A 19,244-nucleotide genomic window follows, 5' to 3' on the forward strand; every position below is an offset into this window, starting at 1 on the left:
GGTGGGGGAGGGGGTTTAGGTTTTTTTTTGTGGGGGGGGGGGGGGTACGTGTTTTTTTTTTTTTTTTGTGGGGGGGGGGGGGTTAGGTTTTCTTTTTTTTTTTTTTGGGAGGGGGGGGGGTGGGGGGGGGGTAGGTTTTGGGGGGGAGGGGGTTACGTTTTTTTAGGTTTTTTTTAGCTATTTTAGGTTGTGTTCACATTGGTTCTTGCGGTTCTCGCAATAAAGATGGTTCTCGCATGAACCTTATCCTATATATATATATAGAGTAAGGTTAACATACAAAAAACCTTATCATACATCACGTAGGAGACAATGGTAACCGTTGGATCAGGTGTATAATCACGCATGGGACCACATAATCACACATGAGACCACATAATCACGCATGGGACCACATAATCACGCATGGGACTATAATCACGCACGTTCTATGATAATAACGCACGTTATATTTTTTGTCATGTATGTTAATGTAGATTAAGCCTTGAAGTACATTATACTTTCTATATATATATATATATATATGTGATAACATATACATTTGTGTTTTAATTATTTTTTAATTACTATTCTGATTCGATTTAAAAAAATTATATTATTCATCCACTTCTTCCACCTCCCCAACACAACACACAATATATCTTTCTAAAACATCATATCCTTTTTTTTTTATTTCTTGAGTTATATGGGATCATTGGTCATCCACCGTCCACAACACAACACATTTTGATTTCTTGAGTTATATGGGATCATTGGACATCCACCGTCCACAACACAACACAAAATATATCTTTCTAAATTATCATGTCCTTTTTCTTTTTGATTTCTTGAGTTATATAGGATCATTGGTCAAAAACATTGTATTATTTTATGCTTCTTGACCAAAAAAAAAATCTATATACAGCCCCCACCACCCACTGTTAACTCGTTTACCACACGTTAAATTTTAGATTTTGTTATTCTTGATTCATAATGCAATATTCATCATCACATAAATATATGTATTAAATTCTCAAAATATTAACTTCTTTATCGAATTTCAATATAATAATACAAACAATTACATCAAATTTTCAACTGAAAAATATTAGTTGAAAAGATGGATGGATGAATATGCACATTTCCTCCGGACATACGGCCAATACCTAACATAAAATTTGCGAGTTATATGATGGGGTTCATGATATACGCGATTTCCGAGAGGAGAGTGATTCCTTTTGTGAATAATTCACTAAGTCATGCTTTCATCCGGTGATTTTTTTAAAATGTAATAGCTACACGCCTACACCCTCAAATGAGGAACCATTGAAATTTTCATTAGAGGCTACATATTCAATTATAATCCACCAAATGATAAACAAATAGGGCTAATGATATTATTTGAATGATTCTTTACATACACAATAGATATGTTAGATGTACACCATAGGTGGCATGCATCATGCACCGGCTTCTTTAAACATAGCAATATCAAGCTATCAATTAAAACTATTAAACTATATATTATAAAATATTAAACTTGTTGATATTGGTTAACTGATTAAAGAGTTATGTATACTAAAGATAATGTTGTTTAACAAATTTAGAGGTAAACTATCCATCTTCACTTTACTAATCTAACGAGTACCATTATTCTTCTTAAGCTAAGAACTAATTACAAATTTGTTATCCATCTTTTATTTTTTGAACGGCAAAGAATTTCACATGTAAAATCAATATGCTCGGGGCTATGTACAAGGTCAACTCCTTGACCGTCATGAGACTGTGCCCCCTGATGCGCTGGAACCGGATGGAACCGTAACCCTCCCCCCCCCCCCCCCACACACACACCCAAATTAAAGCCCCGATTCCTCACTTCACCCAGATGTCCCTCGAAAATGAACCAAACGAGAATCGAACTTGCGTCTCCACGAGGGAGGGCAAGCTTTTTAACCACTGCACCAACATCTCGGGACTTGTTATCCATCTTACTCGGTGTTCTAGTTTCATACACACACTGGTCCCACACGATCAAATATTTAGAAAATATTTGAATTCATTTGACTTACTAGTGGATACATGCATTCATCAATAAGGATTCCATGAATAATGTACTCATTGTATTTCACATTAAATAAAGTTTTTTTAAAGAATATTTAATGCTTCTGATTTGATTGGGTCGTTACTTTTAGATATCCATCGGATTTGATAAGCTTAGTTTTTATTTTCATAGTATTTTTTAATAGGGAAAATCATGAAAATGGCCACTGCAACGCCGTTTTTGCAATTTTGGCCATCTGACATCCCTCGACGAGCCGTTTCAATCTGCTGAAACGGCACAAGATTTTGGGTTAACGGCCAGCCAATCGTTGTTTGACACGTGTCCGACAAAGCGTGTAACGGCTTGAGAATCATGCAGTCAACGCCACGTGTCCGACATTGTGGAAAGATCTTAGCCAAGCCGTTACAATCGGCTCATGTTGAAAGATCTTAGCCAAGTTCCTTCAACGAGCCAAGCCGTGTTCTTAGGATGTAGCCGAGCCGTTACCGTACACGCATGGACCCCACTTCTGCCAGCCGAGCCGTTACAGCTGGGTTCGAGCCGTTTCGCTTAACTGTTTGTGCCGTCTCAACTGCTCCGAGCCGTTTCAGCTGGCTCCGAGCCGGTACAGCTGCTCCGGGCCGTTTCAATATATGGTTCGAGCCGTTTCAACTGCTCAGAGCCGTTTGAACTGGATCCGAGCCGGTACAGCTGTCTAATGACGGTTCAACGTGTTGTTCGAGCTGGGTCAACGTGTTGTTCGAGCTGTTTGACCGTCTGTTCCCACTATATATTTACCCACTTGTTTTTTTTTTTGTGTGTGCTTGTTAAACGAATCCCTCTACCACACATAAATCTCATAGAAAATGTTATCTTGCTTTCTTCATTTGATTGTCATAGATGTTTTCGTGTATCAAAGGCAAGAAATATTTATGAAATCACACGTATCAGATAGTGTAAAAGATGTGTTCCTGGGCTTTAGTTATCAAATTCGGTTTTAATATTGTTTCTCATATTGGAGTGTCTTTCTCTTCAGAAATGCCACCTCTACTTACCCAGTGAGTGTGGATGGAACTATCGAGCAAAAGACGCATCTTTATCATTGCTAACAGCGTTTTGACTCGAATTCCAGAAGAAGAGATTTGATTCACTCCAAACTTTCAATTTGCTGTCCAATTTGCTCTCGGGGAGGTTCTAAGTTCTAAGCAGCTGTTTGGTGAAGTTATGTTGTTATCTGAAGACTGCTTTCTTGGAGACCGAGCTTTTTTCTCTACTAGTCGTTTCTACGGTTATGAGAAAGGGTCCCGATGAGAAATTCTGTGGATGAAATTGAATCACCGGTTTGGCGAAGTTATGTTTGTATTTTTTTACATGTTATATCTTTTATGTAAGGGAAAATCACGAAGTTATGTAATTTGTATTAAGTAATAATAATAATTACGTGTTTTAAATTTTTTGGGCTGTTTAGGTGTTTGGGCCGTTCACTTTTAATAATTTTAATTCTGTTTTGGGCTTTTTATATGGGCTGTTCACTTAACAAGTTAACGGAAAAAAAATAAATAATTACATAACACCCGTTGCCGTTCCAACTTCCCACGTAACAGCTACCCGTTTCCAAGATTACCCACTATATAAACCCTCACCATTCCATTTCACCACGCCATCCCCATTAAAAAACTCTTCACCGTTTTGAATACAATCCTTATCCGACTCCGTTTCCGTTCACATGGCAAATTCTTGGACCGACGTTGAAGACATCGCTTTGTGCGAAGCATGGGAGGAGGCAGTGACCAATCCTCCACCACGCAGACATGGGGGGCTTTGGGTTCGGGTTCAACAGATTTTTGCCCAGCTTCGTGGTCCGGACCATAACCGGAGCGTCGACGCCTTATCGTCCAGGTTTCGGGTGGTGCGGTTGGAATGTGAGAGGTTTGACCGGTATTTCAAGAAGGTGGAGAGAGAAATGTCGGACCTTGTTGAGGATGATCAGAAGGCGGTGGCGCTGATCAACTACCGTCATGACGAGGGACATGATTTCAAGCATGTCTCGGAGTGGGAGGCAATTAGGATTTGGTTTTAGTTTTTTTTAATATGTTTTGTTTTGTTTTTTTATGTTTATGTTTAATATTTATCTTATTAATATAAAAAAATATTTTGGATCTTATAAAATTTTGGATGTTATAAAATTTTGTCCACTGCAACGAAAATGGCGGTACTTGACTGCAACGAAAACCATTTGGGCTGTTATAAAAGTTGGCTGTCAATTGTGGGCTCTTTGGCCCAATTGTGGAATGCAACGAATGTATTTCAAGACGTTGTGGGCTGTTTGGCCCAAACATTGTGGACTGCAACGAATGTATTCTCGTGATTTGTTTTAAAACGTTGTGGGCTGTTTGGCCCAAACAATACAGCGTGTTTGGGCCGTTTTAAACTGTTTGGGCCGTTTTAAACGAGTGTATAACAACAATTAAGTTAACAATTTTATCAGCTCCTATTAGGAGGATAAACTGGTTACATGTTGTGCATTCATACGAAGGGCGCAGGTTCGATCCATGAAGGGGCCGGTTCTTTAAAAAAGAACCCCCCTTTTTATCCGTTTTTTTAAATTTTCAGTTTAGACCCCTGAAGTTTTCATAACTTTACTAACTGATCTAACTGTATTTTATTAACCTACTTATTCTTTATGTAGGATATTTAACTAACTCAGTTAATTTGATTACTAATAACTAACCTTGTTAATTAATTAACCAAGTTAGCTAACCATGTAACTTTATTAAGTTAACAATATTAATGTTATCAATTAATCATTTTTATTATTTAACTATTTTTATTTAACTTTATTAAATAGTTTAATTAATTAAAATATTGATTAATAAACTTTATAATTATTTGTTTTAAAACGTTGTGGGCTCTTTGGCCCAAACATTATAGCGTGTTTGGGCCGTTTTTAACTAATTTTATTTAACTTTATTAATTAGTTTAATTAATTAAAATATTAATTAATATTTGCACGGTTCATATAGACAAACGGTTAAAAGTCATACATTAAGTTGCACGATACAACCTAAAAATATTACAAATTCATTTCGTGAATTACAGATAAATTTTTAAACTTTCAAACACTGAAAGGTGTTCAAAGTCCTTGTCGTAAAGTATTGCGTAGTCGAGCAGGTCCTCTTCAACGATCTCTTTTTCTTCCATGTTCGGATTAGTTTTTTTAACATTTTTGCACCTTCCTAAAAAACGGGTACATTTAAAGCGTAGAAAAGAAAGACGAGTCATCAACGCCTCGACACTTCGGGACGTCTCTTGTAGGTGAATGCAGAAATTGTTGAAAACCTGCCCCCAGAAAGCAGTATCGGAAACTGAATAAGTGCCCAGATCACGAGCGGCAGCATACGAAACGACAGCAGCAATATCTTCCTCGTCGGTCCAAGAATCCATTTTTTTAGTGTGAACTTTGAGATGAGAATGGTGTTTAATGGGAGGGAGTAATGTATGTATTTATAGGTTTGAATGGGGTAAAATGGGAAGATATAATATTAAATATTAAAACATATTAAAAAGAAGAGTTATTTTATTTAACAACATTTGGGCGTGGTAAACACCGCCAAAAATACAGTTTATCAGCCATGAATCGTCTATATGACAAACATATTTGTTTTACGTCTCCAGTAATGTTAATGGGTTTGTCGGTAACGAGATGCTCCATAAGCATACACAGATAGACAGCTTCATTGCCTACAATTGACCTGTTAGAAATCACGTAGTTATCGTTTAGCTCATGAGTTTTGCAGCATTCTGGTTTGCCTGTCTTTTTCCAATACTGCAAATGCACCAGCAAACAAGTTAAATACACCTTAAGCTTCGTCAACCGTGGAATAATAACTGCCCTAAATTTGTCTCCTCGTCCACAAAAGTTTTCAAACGGGTACAAAACTAATTCCTGGGATGCCAACTCTAACCGTACCAACATCCATTCGTTATTGTCAATCGGCAGTGGGAAAAACACAAAATCCATGTCAAAAAAGGAAGGAAATGGGTTTTCTTTACCATTTCCATAACCAACCACGCTCTTAGGAACCGATTCTAGTAACGTGTCATAGAATTGAGGTGGAAGAATTGTCCACCGCAAATTTAACGTGGGATCGCTTTGTAAATTTCTTCTTCTCCAAGCCATTAGTTGTCCAGTCCATCCCTCAATATGCTGTTTAACGAATATTAATATAATAATACAAGTTACATGTAATAAACAGGAAAAATACACATTTTGTTAATAAAAAAGTTCAAATGAAATTACCGTTGCTGTTAGGTAGCCATTACAACGATAGCCTAACAAAGTACCCCAAAATTTTTTGTCCAACTCCACATAACGAGTGAAAACAGCTGAATAACAGAATGGGGCGTCCCCATTACTGTAAAATGTTGCAACATCTTTTGACAAATTCTCAGATTCGTCGTCTGGAGTTGCCCATCTTCCGCCTCTGTTCGACTGTAAGCTTTGACGGTTAGTTACAAAGTTGTTTTCTTCCGGCACCTGCGGCACAGCCGTTTCAGACGAGGAAGTTTCACCCGACTGTCTGGGTGCTCTCCATTTCTTAAGAATCCACGTTGATGATTTACTAACTGGTTGAGAGCAGTATACGTTGTTTTTGTCAGCCATTATCGGTTTTAAGAGTGTTTCAAGTGCTCTGAATGGCGTTCTAAGAAAATATTTTGCGATCTTATTTAACATGAAAATAATTTTTGGAAAAAATAATTTTTTAAGAGGTTTCATCACACACCTTTCAATAAAGCTACTACCCGAGCCGTTACAAGTAACTGCCCGAGCCGTTTCATGGACGTGCTCCAATAAAGTAAAAAGTCAAGCCTTTACCGTTTCATGCTTCTGTCGTTTCAGCAATGTCGAGTCGTTTCCACTGCAATTCCGAGCCGTTTCCACTGCAACGCCGAGCCGTTTCCGCTGCACTTCCGAGCCGTTTCGCTGCATGGTTCCGCTGTCACGTCGAGCCGTTTCAGTTGCTTTTTATGTCGTTTCTAATACATGGCCAAGCCCTTTGACGGCGCGTGTTCCAACAAAGTACTGTTCCCCGTCAGACGACATTCAAGTCGGGTCAACAATAACGAGTGCCGTTTCCTCCCATGTAACAATCACTTTCCTCACTTTGAACCCACTTTGAATGGGAATTTCTCCACGTTAGAGCAAAGCAAACGACTTGAAGACCCAAACTTTCAAGATCCGAAAGATCGTTGACTCGTCTGGGACCACTAATCTGACTTCTTCGACATTAGTTGTGGGCCCCCCACTATGGACTTCAACCGACACGAGAACATGCCGAATGATTTTGAGAACATGCCCAACGACCAAGAGATGGAAGATGCTTTCATGGACCCCCCTTCTTGCCCGGTAAAATGTTTGCGGATTATTGAATAAAAGATAATATTTTTATTTGAATTAGTATACTATTTTTAATTTTTTTTTCTTCTTATATAGCAAATAACCATTAAAGTACAAGAAAAGTGGTTGGTTTTAAAATCTTTGCGTGACGTGATGACTCCGGCGATTAAAACAGCCATTAGGCAGACGTGTTTCGGTCCATATTTAGACAATAGGTGCACCATATGTGATAGCCTTCTTTTATATGGCGTTGCACAACTACAAATAGCGACTCCTTTTCCCCGTATTGGTATTTCGTATAGATTATGAGGGCAGCTATTTACATTCACCCCGAAACAGTTTTGTTTAATAACGGGGCTACGTTTTCGGCACACTTCTTGGTCACCGATAGACCATCCGAACTCATTTAGGAACAGATACTTTGAAGCTGGATCAACTGTTAATTTTGGCCAAATAATGAATATGTTCGGGAACATTAGCCAGTTTAACGAAGCTGACGGCACGAGAATATGTCTCCTCATGCTAATCGGTCAAGGTTTTTTGGGTTGGCAAAAAACCAATGTTGTTGATAATATGATTTTAGACCTTGTGGATAATTTAGAAGAATTCAGACAATATCCATGGGGTAATTATTTTTGGGAAAGTACTTATAGTGCCATATACAATTTGTGCAATCGGCAAAAAGAAGACGCTAAAGGTTTTTCTTTGGCTGGATTTGTCTGGCCCTTCAAGGTACCCGTGAATGTCAATTAATATACTTATTTCGAAAACCATATAAAATTAAATTTAAATAAATTCTCTTGTGTAGATGTGGGTGTTGGAGACTTTTCCTCAATTTAAGAATTCAAGGGAATGGTATGAAGGTGAGACGATTCCAAGATTTTTGGGATGGAAAGAAGGCAAGAAGTTTATGAGGAGCAGTGTGGACTCATTGCTTCAAGCAGCTGCAAAGGTAAAACATTTTATTTTTAAATATAGTTAAAAAAATAAACATAAACATTCCCTTTTTATTGTTTATATTAATAAGAGTAAACTGCCATTTTACAAAAAAAATAGACTTTTGGACTAAAGTTGCAAAATTTACCAAACCACAGGGACCAAAATGGCAGAGAGAGATATTAATATTAATATTTAATATTTTTATTAATGGCTTTTTTTGTTTTAACATTTGCAGAGCCGTGAATTTAGGCCGTCTTTGGTTATATTGCCCACTGAAAATGAGTTGCAAAGCGTGTGGTATTTGTCCAGTTCAGATTATTTAGACGCTGAACGTCGGATGTATGCTAGTGCAATGCCGGGCGAGAATCCGGTTCAAATTGCCACAGAAATACCCATTCAAATGCCCACAGGATTCACGGGTCCAATTCAACCAGAAATGCATGCCGCCCCAGGTGTCGTCACACAAGAACAGCTTGCGTCTGTAATGGGGACTCTGTTTGGTCCCGATGGGGCGAATGAAGGTTATAATCGGGCAACGGATCCACAGGAGATTCCACAACAGAATTTTGTTCCCCCCCGACCCCATTTCGATCAAATTACGAGAATGAGCTGATTTCACAGTTTAAATCACTCTTGGACGAGAAGCTGCACGAGAACAACCGGAGACTAACCAATATGTTCATGTCAGAGTTTTCGCAATCATATCGCTGTTCTCCAAAACAAAAAACTATCAGGACTCCGGCGACCGTACGAACACCAAAAGAAGAGGCACACACTCAGAGTGATAATGTAATGTGTTTTGTGAATAATTTTTTTTTATAATAACAATATCTACTAATAACCATTAATTTAACTGTCATGCTTTTCTTGTAGGGTGTTGCCGATTCATTTATCAACTACGATAATACCTACCACGTCTCTATGAGCCCGATGGTGAATGAAGATTTTGTAAGTTTTTCCATTTTATATATTTTAATTACTGGTCATTTTTTTATTACCAGTATAAATATATAAAAATTCAGTATATTTAATTGTGTAAATGAAAGTTAATGAAAATATATTTTAGACAGTGAAATTAATACATATATACAATATTTGTAGAATGAGGATCCTGAAATAATCAATTTGAGACGATCCGAAAGGCTTGTAAAGCCCGCATCAGCTTTGCTATCCCCGTATGTGGCTTACAAAAGATTGAAAGATAGAAAAGCCAAAAGGTTAAGGAATGAGGATAGACAAATTGAATTCATCAAGCAGTGGTATCCAAATTGCGGCAGTAAACATCTTTCCCTAATAGTGGGGAATTCTGTCGGTCCAAATTTTTGGGAGTCATTGCTGGGCATGGACGGTTGCGGCTGGTTAAGCGATGATGTAAGTAATAAAAAAAATAATAATACATTTATATTTTTTTGTATATTGTATTCAAATTAACTTTAGAATGTTTAACATCATATATTTGGGTGGATGATCCACATGTATCATTCAAGAAATGAAAGTGATTGCTGGAGTATTCTACCCCCATATTTTCAGAATTATTTTCGGTACATGGCCGTTGACCAGAACTGTAAAGGTTACTTTACTGGGCAGGTTGAACATTTTCCATCAATACATACTGTTGACGAGGTAATGTGGAACGAACGTATTAATTGCTGGATAAATGTATTTCGTATTGAATTAATTTAATATTTTGCGTACTTATTATATAGGTTTACGTACCGTTGTATATACAAGGTCTTCACTGGTTTTTAGGCGTTTTCAACCTTGTCAATTACAAGCTGACGATATACGACAGGTATTAGCCCGATTTAACTGATTAGTACTCCAAAATACATGTTGCTAACTGTGTTAATTTGTTGCTGTTTTAGCCTTTTAAATGCTATGGAAAAGGAAAGAACGGATGTGGTGTGTCATATAAATTTTGTGTTTGACCATTGGCTACGAACTCATGGTTATAATGCCCACAGACCATTACCGTTAACTTACCCCTTCGAAGTTATTTATGCAACCGATGCTCCTCGGCAGTCCGGACATTTGGGAGACTGTGGAGTTTGGGTTTGCATATTTCTTGATAGGTTGATAAATAAAAAACCGTTGAACGATGGTGAAGATACTCAGAAAACAGCGGAACGTATGCGACGTCAACTAGCTTTACTATTTTATGATTCCGTGTTACCAGATACTACAACTAACAACAAGTTTGATGATGATGATGATCCCGTATTAGAAGTGTAATTGTATTTTTTTTTGTTTAAAAACATTAAATATTTTTCTACTGCTCTCTATGTGTATATATATATATGTGTGAGTTCCACCTTTATTACACATGTGATATCCTCCATTACCAATGACAAGTATTCCTCCTTCCGTACAAAACATAGTTTCGATCAATCAACAGGATCGGGATCGCCAATGGTCTCCAAATGTTCTTGAATTTTACTACGATGGGGATAATCCTACTCGCTATTCTTCATACACGGGGTTAACACCACTAGCAAAAGATTGGTGGGGGGGGGACTGCTTGGATTTATTGGAGCATGTTTTATTCAAAAAACGGTACCTTAATAATAAATATTTTCGTAATAAAAATCTGTTTCATTATTTTTGTAATAAATAAATTATCGTTATTTTTTAGCACGTAAAAGCATGGTGTAACAAACTCATGTATGAACGAGAGATTGAAATAAATGCAAGGACGCTGTCGTCAAACGATTATCGTTGGACAGTTCGACCGCCAAATTTCTTCGACATGTTAAATGAACAAGATATTGATGCAACCAGATACGCAGATGGTTCTACAGCAACATATCCTCCATTCTGGGAAATTGATACGGTAGGCTATATCAATTTTTTTATTTTATTATATCCGTTTTTTATTAAATGAACAAGATATTGATGCACGACTCTCAGTCTTACCTCACACCTATTTAAACACATGTTGGTTCACTACTCAACTGGCATCCCCCTTTTTTCTACCTCATGGCGAATCAAGAACACAACATTCATCTACACGTTCATATCAACGGCAGCATTTTCCAACCGGTTAACCACCCAAACCCACCCTCAGATAACCCCGAACCAAACAATTCACAAACTCGTAACCCCCCAAACCCGGTGCAACAGCCAACACGTGAAGCACCATTTAGCGGTTCAGGTCAGTGTCAGGCGCTTGATCCGTTACCTAACCCCGATGAACGACAGCGTCCTTTGGACCAGATTATTCCACAAGAAAATTTGGCGGTTACTGCTGACGAAGACTCAGACGAGGAATTGGATTTCGAAAGACTGTACGATGAAGTGCGTTTTGAAGCTTATCGTGCGGAAATGGAAAAAGGAGTAGAGTATGATTCTGAAGCGGAAGACCATTCCGGTTATTAGTTAAATGCCAGGGTTTTTTTTTGGAATAAGAACTTAAACGTGTTTGATGTAATATTCCCTTTATTTTTTTTGCTAAGAATTTTTGTTTTTTTATTTGCAACATTGATTTAGAACCTAAGATTATTCACTTTTTGCAGGTATACATTCCTATACCGGACAACGAACAAAATTGGTTGCTTTTTAAAATAAATATAAAGTCACTACAATTAAGAATTTTTTTTGCCAATACTTGTGACACGATTAATTGCGGAGATTCATTTTGCGTACACAAAAGAGTACATCAAATTGTGCTAGAATTTGAGTCTCTATTTTTGTGGTTTCTCGGACGTATATCGTACTGGCAACACTCAGAAATATATGAGACGCGTTCCATGCAAATAGTAGGGGATTTCGTGTGGCCTGATCAAACAGATCGTATTGGCAGAAATTCAGGAGTCATCATATGTATGCTAATGGAAAAACTTGTTTGGGATCGTTCTTTAACATGGACCGAAGGAAACCTTCAGGATGCTTGTTTCAGATACAGACGATACATGGCAGATGAACTCTACACCGGACGCTTCACACCTGTTAATGTTTAATGGTTCTATGTATGCATGTAATATAAAAAAAAAATTAATAACATATTTTAATGAAATGATTTTCAATATTAATTATTTGCAACTAAATAGACTTACTACGTTACTTGAGAAATTAAATTAAAATTCACAAAATAAATTAAGTATTAAAAGTCTCCCAAGTTAAAAGACGGGTATATATAATCAGACGGAGATTGTGTAAAATGATCAGGATCATCGGTTTCTTTCCCTTTCCCTTTGTCTGGGTCTTTGCGAGTACGAATTTCTGACGGCATGGGCTGCCGACAGACATCCCGATGATGACCGTATGAGTTACACCGGGAATAATACAGGGGAGTAGGTTCTTCCCCGCCGGATAAGATCCGGTTGTTTTCTCGAGGACGACCAGCCTGGCGTTTTGTCATATGCGGCGGTTGAAGATTGATAAGGTCTTCTGGAGTCTCCCATTCAGATCTATGAGGAAGAGGATAAATCGCTTCTTCATAAGTTTTCTTATAGACTTCGTTTGAGTAACACGGGAAGCAATACTTACTGCAATCGGTTTCACCTAAAAATTTTGACACGGCAATAACATGCCCGCACAGTAAACCAGAAACCTGCCAAACTCGGCACCTACAGGTTCCATTAACAAAGTCAACTAAACCCCCCTTTCCACTGTCTGCAACAGAATAACTGTTTAACTCAATCCCAACAACCGTCCAGGTTCTAGACCCTTCAATTTTTTTAAAAATTTTCTTCTGTGCCCATTGTGTAAGTAAATGTTTTTCATGAATACCTTGCATCGTAAAACCACTTTTGTACAGATTGCCGGAAGAACTCTAAGAGTTGTGTTACCGGCATTTTACGTGAGTGTCTAGATAAAGCGTTAATGGACTCTGCGCTGTTAGATGTCATATAATGATATCGATTGCCTGGACAATGCGCCCTTGCCCATCTACCGAACCCAATACTTGTTAGAGTGTAACGTACTCTAGGAACGGCAAGACAAAGAGCATTGAATGACTCGTTAAAATCAGACAATCGGTACGATTTGCATGTCTTCCACCACAACTTCTCATTTTCTTTTTTTTATCAGAGGGTAAACGTAGGTTCATCATTAAATGACGACAACATAACCCATGATAAACATGTGGAAAGACGTTTCTAACAGCTAGATGTATAGAATTCGCTCTATCCGATTTTTCGCCATTTAAGGTATTTCACCGATACATTCTTTAAGCTTTGACAGAAACCATGTCCAAGATTCACCATCCTCTGATTTTCCTATTCCATAGGAAATTGGTAAAATTTGGTTGTTTCCATCCATCCCGACTGCTAAAAATAACGTCCCTTTAAATTCACCCTTTAGGTGTGCAGCATCAATGATCACCACCGGTCTTAGATTACAGATAAAGGTACGAATCTGAAACAAAATTATTTAAAAAACGTCAACAACATGTTGTTTGACGAAATAAAAAAAAAACAGAGACTGCTATAACTTACCGCATCACCAATCGCGACAAAGACCATTTCAAACCGACGCTCGTCATCAGTCTTGATATGTGTGACAGAACCAGGATTTGCCTGCTCTAGATTGTAACAGCAAAATGGTAGTTCTGCAAATGAATCTCTACTTGATCCTTGTAAAAGCTCTAGTGCCAGACTTTTTCCACGCCAAGCTTGACTAGTGGTTATCTCAACTTGGAATCTTTGTCTAAAATCTTTCACTATTTCATTACAACAATATATTCTACCACTGTCTTTTAAAGGTTCTTTTAAATAATGAGCAACAACATTTGGGTTTGCCTGACGAACATGTGGGTACGTTAGCGTCTTCGAGCACGTGTGTTTATCGTTAAAACTCTTAACAAAAAACACCCCACTATCCCCAAAACTCCTTGCACGAAAACGCCAGACGTAACCGTCCACCAAACATGACACTTGGTACCGAGTTTTAGAAGATCTATCTACTTTAAACTCAAAGTGTTCTAACAAACATTTTTTTCCCAACTCAAGTTTCATGTCTTCTTTGTTATTAAATACGTGACCTGGTTCAAAAGTAATTGATGAAGATCGCAAACAAATTTCAAATGAATTATCAGGATTTGGCTGGTAGTCGTTTACAACATCATAATTTTCTTCATCAGTAAAGAAATTTAAACCAGGAACTAAAAATTTTTTTGGAGGTGAAAAACTAGATGATCTAGCACATAACCCTTCAACGACATATAATTTATAAATTTCAAAAATATTTTCCATAGCAAAATTATAAAACATTGCAAGATCTTCATCGTTTATTATATCTATTGGATCACTAAAGGAAGACAACCGATACGATAACTTCGTATTGTTTGTACAACTACACATTGTTGACACTTTACTTAGAAGAGCAGTGTATGAAAGGTTGGGTTCAATTTCTAAACCACGTCTACTTGAATCAGCATCAGCAACATACTCCAACTTTCCGTTAACGATTTCCCACTTTCCGCCGTTGTATACAACCAAACGAATCTTCATAATTTTAAGTTGGAAACTTCCTTCTACAAAAGCTAAATGTTTTTATAACTTTAGATAAATCTGTTGCACAAACAAATAGAAAAAAACAGATAAATATAAGGGTCACTAAATATAAAGTAGAGGATTGAAACGGCTCTGAGCCGTGGAAACGGCTCGAACCATAGATTGAAACGGCCCGGAGCAGCTGTACCGGCTCGGAGCAGTTGAGACGGCACAAACAGTTAAGCGAAACGGCTCGAACCCAGCTGTAACGGCTCGGCTGTCAGAAGTGGGGTCCATGCGTGTACGGTAACGGCTCGGCTACATCCTAAGAACACGGCTTGGCTCGTTGAAGGAACTTGGCTAAGATCTTTCAACATGAGCCGATTGTAACGGCTTGGCTAAGATCTTTCCACAATGTCGGACACGTGGCGTTGACTGCATGATTCTCAAGCCGTTACAGGCTTTGTCGGACACGTGTCAAACAACGATTGGCTGGCCGTTAACCCAAAATCTTGTGCCGTTTCAGCAGATTGAAACGGCTCGTCGAGGGGTGTCAGATGGCCAAAATTGCAAAAACGACGTTGCAGTGGCCATTTTCATGATTTTCCCTTTTTAATATCCAGGGTACCACTATCATTTTACATAAGTTTAAGAGTAATAGTAATGATTATGATTTATGAGTTATTAGTGTTAAAGATCAAATGCGTTATAACGTGACAAACAATTAGGCGATAGTTATATTTCTCTACGAGTAGGGAACCAATCTACAAAACTGGGACTCTCAGAGTATTGATGGATCATCCATGTAATTTAGTATGTATAATTGTATATCCATTGGCTTACCGGGTTTTTTAAATTATTATTATATATAATAATTATAAACTTTGAAATGTTAAGTAATATAGATAGAAAAATGTTAAAATTTTATTAATAACTTTTTTTTTTGATCGGGATTATTATTAAATGTATATAATAAAACAAAATGTTTTATATACATTTAATAATTTAATAAATGTGTAATGTTTTTATTTGCTTTTTTATACATAAAAAGAAAGTGGGAACAAGAGAAAGGACAAGTGTTATAAGGTGTGTGGGCCACGTATATTCGACGAGAACCATGAAAAGAAAGCACGTGACCATGCCACGTAGGCAGAAAAGAAGGTTGGTTACCCATGTCTTGCCTTCGCTTTTTTCATCTTATTAGTTTTATCGAATGAAATTATGAAAACAACTCTTTTTCTTTTTTTTAATATTTCAAAAGTGGGTGCGTTTGAGATGAGAACAAAGCTTGAAGGTATTTTAGCAATTTCTTATAGTTTTTTTTTAACTTTTGTATAAAAAAACACAATCTTAGTTTTAGCAATTTCTTTTAGTTTTTTTTTTAACTTTTGTTTAAAAAAACACTACCTTAGAAACTGAGATGCGATTGGTTGAACCTCATATTATCATATAGCATGCATACAAAAAGTTCACAGTGAGAAAAAAATATTAGTTGAATTATATATCTAGGGTATTTATAATTAGATTATATATAGTATTTATGTTGAGTAAATTGTTGTGTGTCATGCAGGGCCGGCCTTGAGAATTTATGTACCCTATTCGAGCTCGAAAAAATGTGCCCTTAGGCCTTAACGAAATTTGGTATTGGTCTCATTAAAGGTCTAAACCTAATACCAATAGACTAATAACTAATCTAAACCATAAAAATAGTTTTGTAAGTGGGCCTATGTCGGTGTTTGTATGAGTATACCCTTTTAATTTATTTACTTTTACATATACATATCGGAGTTTTTTAAAAAAAATAACATGCCCCTTGAAATATCAGACCTTGGCCGGTAGTCCTCCCGTCCACCTGGCCAGCCATGGTGCCATGACATTATTAAAATGCAACCTGGGTTAATGTTAGTTGGTCTTTCATTTGATTAAGTGTTCACAGTTAATTTCCTAGGATTTAACATACTGGGTTTTGTATGCCTTTTGTTTTGCATGCCTATAAAAGGCTAGTTATTTGTAGTATGAAATTATGAATGAAACTAGTTATTTGTAGTATGAAATTATGAATGAAAAGTTAAATGAGAGTTATCTCAAAATCTTGTTCTTCCATTAAATTTCTTTGAGTTTAATCTACTTGACAGATTATTTATCACAAATTCGATTGGTACACATCAAAATTTATTAAGGAATTATTAAACAAGTAAATTGTTAAAAAAGATACTTACTTGGCGTATGTATTTATTTGCGGTTGGCGCACTGGAAGTGATAGGATCACATACAAACTCATTTTGTGTAAAAACAATAAGAACCATTCACAATCCGCTACGTGTCATCCCTCTAATTTATGTATCAAGGACATTTTTATATTTTGCTTTAGAGTTCGTTTCTAAGAATTCATAAAATTATGGAAGTAGTTTTAAATTCATATGTTGATTATACGAATTCATGTGTTGATTATACAAATTCATGTGTTGCTTATAATTATATACACATGTGGTAGTTATACAAACTCATGTGTTGTGTTGCTTATATAAATTATGTGTTAGTTATAATTGTATGCATATGTGCTAGTATATGTGCTAATTATACATATATATATATATATATATATATATATATATATATATGTGTGTGTGTGTGTGTGTGTGTGTGTGCTGATTTTATAAATTCACGTGTTACTTGTATATGTGTTGGTTATAATTATCAGCACATTTATAAAACGCTATTTTGTAACTTTTTTTTAAAAAAATGTCATTTTAAAAAATATATATAACAATTATACTCATTTTAAAGATTAAAAATTTCTTGATTTTGTGGTATAATCTTTTTAATAAAATACCAAAGTATATAAAAGTTATTTTAGTTTTAAAAACGAGGTGGAAAAATTCTTAAAATCATGAAAATAGTTAATAGAAAATGAGAAAATGATTAAAACACCCTTTTATCTCATTATATAATATAGTAATTATTAATAATGATTTCTAATCGATCTTAGCCTTTAATTCAATTAATCAACGATCAGAATCTATTCTTACGGTTTTGGATTAAATAAGGTTTGTATGCAATCTTAACTCCACAATGGAATAACTGATTCACAACCAACTTGCAATAATAAACAAGAAAATATAAATCACAACACACGAACACGAGAATTTTATGTGGTTTAGTTCTAGTGGGGAACCTATATCTACGGGCTAAACTAGGAATATTTTATTAGATCTGGCGAGTTTAAAATTATATAGACTTGATATATATATATATATATATATATATATATATATATATAGAGAGAGAGAGAGAGAGAGAGAGATCAGATTAGGAGTTACAACTTGATGAACAAGAAAACCAAATAGACTTCCATCCAAGTCTTGTAAACACCTAAGCTCAATAGCAAATAAATAAGCCCACAGACTTCACATATCAAACCCAACAATCTCCCACTTGAAGGCTTTGCGATAAACACAAAGTCCGCCAATAAGCATAAAATAATCCATGTCTTAAGTAATCCATAAACTTCAAACACACAGAGGAACAAAAGTCTTCCACGTCTAGCTCCAAAGAACAAACCAACCTTCAAACCATAAATCCCCAATCAACCTAGTTGTAGCCGACCCAATCATCATCAATAAACAGGAGGACCTGGTGAAGCCCTAGAGGGCTTCAAACTGGTCTTAAAAGACCCCCTTCTTCATGTCCTCAATCTTAACTAATTCCCATAGATTCGAACCATTTGATACAGGGATTCTTAGAGTAACACTTCTCACTAGCGGAAACTTCCAGGAGAGATTTCATTCGGATATCTAGTCTTGTAAACCCAACGTTGATTTCCTGACGGTGTCAGAACATTCCCCGTGCTCCTATCGCTACAAAAATCCCGTACACGTTTAGACCCTTAAATACACTCAAGGAGATTACCTGGAGTCTCAGAGTCCTTTTCTGCAAATTGGACTCATTCAGTTGTTGAATCGGTGAGCCCGAATTTCGCATTCGTTTCAACAAGGGTGGTCACTTCCCCAACCCGAATTTGTATAACGACCCATTCCTGAAACCTCTGGCAATCATAAGATTATCCTTCGAAACCTTCCACGTTCCACCACTAAACTTAACATTCAGAACCTGTTCATCTAATTGCCTAACGAAGATCAACTTTGTTTCTATGCAACCCTCATAATTACATGTATCCGTACGATTAATTAATATTAAATTGTGCTTATTGATTGTGCAGAAAAATTGACTAAATGATCCTGTATGCTTTTCTATGTGTTGAGAATTAATTGTGTTACAAAATATGCATAAAAGACACTATATGGTACAATTTAACACATTAACGGAACGGTACTTAACCGAACAACCGGACATTACCCGGGACACCAAAATTTTGTCAGAAACATTATTTTATTATTTTTAACTAATTATAGTCCCAAAAATCCCAACACACTATATAAATATGTCATACACTTAC

At 36.5% G+C, this 19,244-nt stretch overlaps 1 protein-coding gene across 1 annotated transcript; it reads right to left on the bottom strand.

Annotated features, from left to right (window-relative positions):
* Positions 1–12,456: 12,456 nt before the first annotated feature.
* On the bottom strand, positions 12,457–14,806 carry LOC110933539. The gene is made up of 3 exons (XM_022176758.1): positions 13,793–14,806; positions 13,520–13,712; positions 12,457–12,857 (listed from the first exon to the last, which is right to left on the bottom strand). Exons 1-3 carry the CDS (start codon positions 14,804–14,806, stop codon positions 12,457–12,459), a joined length of 1,608 nt encoding a protein of 535 aa, XP_022032450.1.
* Positions 14,807–19,244: the final 4,438 nt, after the last annotated feature.

Source organism: Helianthus annuus, chromosome 4 (assembly GCF_002127325.2).
Source record: "Helianthus annuus cultivar XRQ/B chromosome 4, HanXRQr2.0-SUNRISE, whole genome shotgun sequence".
NCBI lineage: Eukaryota > Viridiplantae > Streptophyta > Magnoliopsida > Asterales > Asteraceae > Helianthus > Helianthus annuus.

Bases quoted from the DNA above. Each gene is read 5' to 3' on its own strand.
- LOC110933539 (XM_022176758.1), bottom strand. From the start codon at position 14,806: ATGAAGATTCGTTTGGTTGTATACAACGGCGGAAAGTGGGAAATCGTT. The intron at 13,713-13,792 runs GTAAGTTATAGC...ATTTTGTTTCAG, and splicing joins TTGTCGCGATTGGTGATGCG to ATTCGTACCTTTATCTGTAA. The intron at 12,858-13,519 runs GTATCGGTGAAA...CAAAATTTTTAG, and splicing joins TCTGTCAAAGCTTAAAGAAT to GTGAAACCGATTGCAGTAAG.